The sequence below is a fragment of the Gavialis gangeticus genome, unplaced genomic scaffold, assembly GCF_001723915.1.
Source record: "Gavialis gangeticus isolate Ggan-Ray unplaced genomic scaffold, GavGan_comp1, whole genome shotgun sequence".
NCBI lineage: Eukaryota > Metazoa > Chordata > Crocodylia > Gavialidae > Gavialis > Gavialis gangeticus.
The window spans coordinates 154,910,242-154,916,023 of NW_017729024.1; the positions used below are offsets into that span (position 1 = coordinate 154,910,242).

Sequence of the window (5,782 nt, forward strand, 5' to 3'; positions counted from 1 at the left end):
GGGGGGGGGGCTGGCAGGAGTCTCCCTGCGTTCGGGGGGGCTGGCAGGAGTCTCCCTGTGGTCCTCTCTCCCCTCCCCCAGCCTCCCCTGCCTCCACCCCAGTACGTACCAGCTTGGAGTTCGGCTGCAGCTTCCTGCTGTAGCCACCAAGGACTGTCCAAATCATCAAAGCTCTCTGAATCTTTTCCTAAGATTCAGAGAGCTTTGAATTGATTCGGACCTTAAAATTGGTGCCCTGATTTGATTTGGATTCAGAGATTCAGCCACCAAATAGGGCCGAATCTCCTCCAAATTGAATTGGCACCCGAAGCTTTGCACAGCTCTACAAACCTCGACACTGCCCCAGAAGGAGATGGTGGCACAGAAATAACAACAGCCACCACTGAGACATTGGTAGTGTAGCCCATGATGCTATGCTGTGTGTTACTGCTGCCCAAGGTACTCAAGAAGCACGTTATGCTTCTGGTGGCATGCTTCATACTTCTGATGGTCTGTCCACTTATTTAAGTGACTAACTTAAGGCATCTCATTTGAAAGTACTGGCTGCATTGACTTGATGTTCCCAGTCTGTGTCAGAGCCACAATTAAACCTTAGGAGTACTTGTCCCCACATGCTATGTTCAGGTCAGTAGGTCAATCTCCTCCTCAAGTTTGGCAGCAACCAAGACTTATGTACTACTTACATCCTGCAGTTAAAGAAATGCCACCTATGAGCAGGGAAGAGAAACAACTACTAGTTGAGAGCTATTAGGGAGCACCCCTGAGAGTGCAACATATGTATAGGGTGGTGTGGGAATCACTTTGAGAGTTCAGGGTTTTACCTTAACCAATCTATCCCTGAATGAAGATTTTGGTTCTCAGAGTATCAGATAGTAACAATGCAAGCTGTATCTTGACCCAGAATTTCACAGTTATTGCCTGTGCCATTCAAGGGGGGGAAAAAAGAGAAAAACATTTCAAAAATGTATGTTGTTTTCCTTCTTCACTCCAAAAATCACCAGAATGACAAATGGCCACTTTTATACTCTGCGAAACAGAAACTTAAAAAAAAAATGTTAGAAATGTTAATCTGCTGTAGTGAAAGATTGTATTTCTATCTGTTATATTGGAGCAAGGTAGCATACAGACTCAAAGCCTAGGAGAGAGCAAAGTCCCACCTCATTAATCTCTTTTCTTTTGTCAGCTGGATGCCCACAGTAGTCACCTTGACCTGTCCTTCACATGTTGTTAGTACCCAGTATCAGCTGCACATCTGTTCTGAGCAACAGCACTGAGAGTATCTCTGCAAAAGCAGAAAAGTACTCTTTAAACTTGTGAAATCTAAAAGCAAATGAGTGCTTACCTGGCTGGTCTTGTAAAAGTGTTCCCAGTTCACAAGCTGCTCCAAAAGTATAAGGTTTGCAGAAACAATGGCACTGAGTTCCTATGACAGCTGGTTCACCACCATTTTGACACGGCTGACATTTGCAGGGATCATTTTCAGCCATGTACTCTTCAATGGCTTGTTTCAAGTAATACCTTTTGACTGAGGCACAGGGCACTTCCTTTACCAGCTCATACAGTGGTGTTAGCTATATGCAAAATATACACCATTTTCAGGGAATACCTTTTTTTTAATAACACGTTATACAAGATACCAATACAGTTATATACATTATACAACATCATCTATGGTTCTATGATAGTTGAGTATGTGACATATATTGTTGTGGATCTGAATCTGACTTGTAAAGTTGAAGTTTTTATCAGTCTTGAGTAGAAACAATCATTAGATTTCAGCCACAATCAAAATCAGCTCTAACATTTGTTAATGATCCTTTCAGCTCAGCTGTTTTCAAATGTTCCACCATGGCTGTGTCAGAGGGCTGCCATAACGTATTTAAAAACTGCACTAGCAAAAGTTCACACTTGAACTAGTCCTAGTCTAAGAAGATGGATATTTAAATACCAGGTATTAAATTAATTTTACAATGATCAATTTTATTACAGGTGTTTTGACAGCACCTTCCACAATCCTATGCTTCTGGGCTAGGGACAGACATTCAAAAAGCCTGAGTCTGAAATGATTCAGTCTTTGCAAATTAGTCTAATCTGGCTAGGCTGAACCAGCTTGTAACCAGACAGACATTCACTCTGGCCTGCGGAAATTCAGGGGCATGCCTGCATTGGCTCAGACTAGAAGCCAAGGGGCACAAGAACAGCCCTCCCTTCCCTTCCAGAGTGCTGAGCTCAGGGGCAGGGGGTTTAGCCAGGCCCTGGCAGGACCTTGGATTAGGGAGGTCTCTTTGCACCATCCCAGACTTTTTCCCACTGTCTGCTCAGGGGGTGGGAGTGTTGCCAGCCCCCAGCCCCAGGCTAGCACTCTGAGGGCAAGTGTGGTGTGCAGTGCATGCATCTGTTGATGATACCAACCTTTTCAATCTCCCTCTTCCTGCTTCTTTATACTGTCTGCAGCAAACTGACAGGCAAGCAAGCCAGCAGGGAGTTGATAACAGTGTTTATCACCCCATCAGCAAAACAATAGCCTCTCTCCATTAGTTTAAACTCTTCTTAAACGACTTAAAAGCTGCCCTGTTGATTAGCCCCAAAAAGCCGTAAGCAGTCACTGTTTTGTCTTTCTGTCCCAGAAATTGGAGACACACACACACACAGACACCTCTTGACATTAATACCTAGCACACCATGTGCCTAGGGTCCATGGAGCTGGGGTTTGTGCTGTGGGAGATGGGAGGGGGGATTCCTGCTTGAACAGTGAGGGGGAGGTAGGATAGGGGGAAGCTAGGCAGACCCTACTGTGTCTGTGGTCTCTGCCAGTGCTCCAGCCAGGGAGCAGAGGAGAGGGGTCAACTCTGCTGTGGAGCACGGAGCGTTGCCCAGCCCAGAGAACATGCCGGGATGCTGGGGGAGTCTGGTTTATCTTAAACCAGCATGGGGTCTGGGATAGATATTGCATAAACCAGTTTGAGCCAAATCAGTTAAGTCTGATAGTGCAGTCAACCAGATTTATCTCAAACCAGTTTCAGCCATTTTCAAACTGTTTTATGTGCACTGAACATCTGTTCTGTTACACATTTAAACAAGTTTCTGATCACTTAAACCAGTTTGTGTGTAATGTCTGTCCCTAGCCCTAGAGCTTGCACTGACTCACTCAGCTTGCTGACAGGAGTCTCCCTTCTGTTTTCATACTATACTTGATATTTCAGCATTATGATATGGACACAGAGCTTTGCCTGCTGGGATTTAGACCTTTATCCTTATCTGGAATTACCTTGTTTCCAGTGTCCAGTTTGCAGTTGTCTTAACTTAGTTTTATAAAACAACCTGAATAGAAAATTGTTTCCACATACAGCTGGAGCTGCTTAACCTATCTAATTTGATTATGTCCCCCACTTAGAGGAAGCTACCTTCTTTAGCAAAATAAAGCAACATCTTACCTTTTGTTTAATTACTCTGGGATTGTATTTCACTGATCTGGCCCACTGGGAATATCTCTCACTATTTCCAGCAGGATTATCCAAGTCTAGAAAACTGAGACTGGCAACAGCAGATGGACTTCCTCCCTCTACATAGGGCTCACCTTGAATCCGATTATTAGTGCTTCCTATATATTCCAGGATCAGAAATACAAAAGACAGAAGCACTGTGATTTTTTTTTTTTTTGAAAGAAAATAAGAATTCCTCATTATGTGTAAATAGCTGTTCTAGGAAAGAATTAAAGGGCTGATCAGCACAGAAATCTCAGGATAGATCACATATGCAGAAGCCACATTCAGTCCCCGACTCCAGTGAGATACTCACGGGTGGAGGCTCATTGCACCCCCATGAGCCCAGGGACCACCAGGACCCCTGACAAGTCCCAACCTACCCAGAGGTAAGCAGGGGCCCACAGTAGGAGGGAAGTAACCCAGCTGTGGCACAGCTGAGTGGAGCCAAGAAGGGTCACACACCCCTGACTCCTACTTGACGCAGCCCCCCAGGGAGCCATGTTACTGGAGCCGCCCAGCACATGAGACAGGGAAGCCGCCCAGCACATGAGATGAGGGGGGTCACTTACCTGTCCCCTCTGATGGGGGAAGGGACCCCCAAGAATGGCTCAGAGCCAGTGGATCCTTCTGCGCATGCGCACCATTTAAAAAGGGCCCAGCAATGGCAGAAGCCACATTCAGTCCCCAGCTCTGGGAAAAGGCTCACAGGCGGAAGTCTGTTGTGCCCCCATGAGCCCAGGGACCCCCAGGACCCCCCAAGTGGATACCAGGACCCCAACAAGCCCCAGCCTACCTGGAGGTAAGCAGGGGCCTGTGGTGGAAGGGACATAGCCCAGCTGTGGGGCAGCTGAGTGAAGCCAAGGAGGGTCATGCCCCCCCTGGCTCCTACTTCGCTCAGCCCTCCAGGGAGCCATGTTACTGGAGCCTTGTAAACAGGACACGCAAACAGGTATGCTTCTAGGCCCAGCATGTGAGTTAGCATGGGAGTTTGCGCAGGAGGGCCCGAGGCCCTGCCGGTGAGCCCTACGGTAGGCAGTCACAGCAGTATCTGGACTACCAGCGGCACAATGCAGATGGCCACACACTGCACCCCAAGGGCCTGGCCTCTATGCTGGGGAAGATCTTGGGAAAAAATTATCAAAGATACTATTCTTGACAAGCTGGCTGATGGCAACATCCTGGACAAGAGAGAAGAGATTGATGTCATATATCTGGACTTAAAAAAGCCTTTGATCTGGTGTCCCATGGTCACCTCATGGAAAAATTGGCCAACTGCAGCCTCGGCTACATAACAGTTCGAGGGCTGGGGAATTGGCTCCAAGGTCAGACCCAGAGAGTGGTAATAGATGGAAGTAAATCCTTGTGGTGCGACGTGACCAATGGTGTCCCCCAAGGCTCCGCCCTTGGGCCTATACTCTTTAACATCTTTATTAATGATGTAGACATTGGTGTCAGAAGCAGACTGGCCAAGTTTGCCAATGATACCATACTTTGGGGTAGAGCATCCACACCTGAGGATAGGATGGTGATCCAGGCCGACCTCAACAGGCTCAGAAAATGGGTGAATGAGAACCTGATGGCATTCAACACCAAAAAATGCAAGGTACTCCATCTTGGGGGGGGGGCGGGGAACCCACAACATACTTATAGGCTTGGCAGTTCTATGCTTGCTAGCACCATGGCTGAAAGGGACTTGGGGGTCATGATTGACCACAAGATGAATATGAGCCACCAATGTGATGTTGCAGCTGGTAAAGCGAGCAAAACTCTGGCTTACATCCATAGATGCTTCTCAGACAAATCCCAGGATGTCATCCTTCCACTGTATTCAGCCTTAGTGAGGCCACAGCTGGAGTACTGCATCCAATTCTGGGCTCCACAATTTAAAAAGGATGCTTAAGAGATTCCAGAGGAGAGCCACATGCATGATCAGAGGGCAGAAGAACAGGCCTTATGATAAGAGTCTGAGAGACATGGGACTCTTTGGCCTGAAAAAGCGCAGGCTCAGGGGGGAACTGGTGGCTGCCTATAAGTATATAAAAGGTGTACATCAGGATCTGGGGGAACGCCTGTTCACCAGAGTGCCCCAAGGGATGACAAGGTCAAACAGTCACAAACTCCTCCAAGACTCTTTCAGCCTGGACATAAGGAAGAACTTCTTTACTGTCTGAGCCCCAAAGGCCTGGAACAGACTACCTTCAGAGGTGGTGCAAGCAGCTACTCTAGACTCCTTTAAGAGACATTTGGACATTTATCTTGCTGGGATCCTTTGACCCTGGCTGACTTCCTGCCCCTGG

At 47.2% G+C, this 5,782-nt stretch overlaps 1 protein-coding gene across 1 annotated transcript in view; it reads right to left on the minus strand.

The window, feature by feature from the left end:
- Positions 1–5,782, minus strand: part of C7 (complement C7) — a 69,182-nt gene that overhangs the window by 21,027 nt on the left and 42,373 nt on the right. The window contains exons 10-11 of the mRNA XM_019517920.1: positions 3,435–3,601; positions 1,343–1,571 (exon numbers count right to left, since the gene is read on the minus strand). Coding sequence (XP_019373465.1) covers positions 1,343–1,571; positions 3,435–3,601 — 396 coding nt within the window. The remainder of the gene's footprint in view (positions 1–1,342; positions 1,572–3,434; positions 3,602–5,782) is intronic.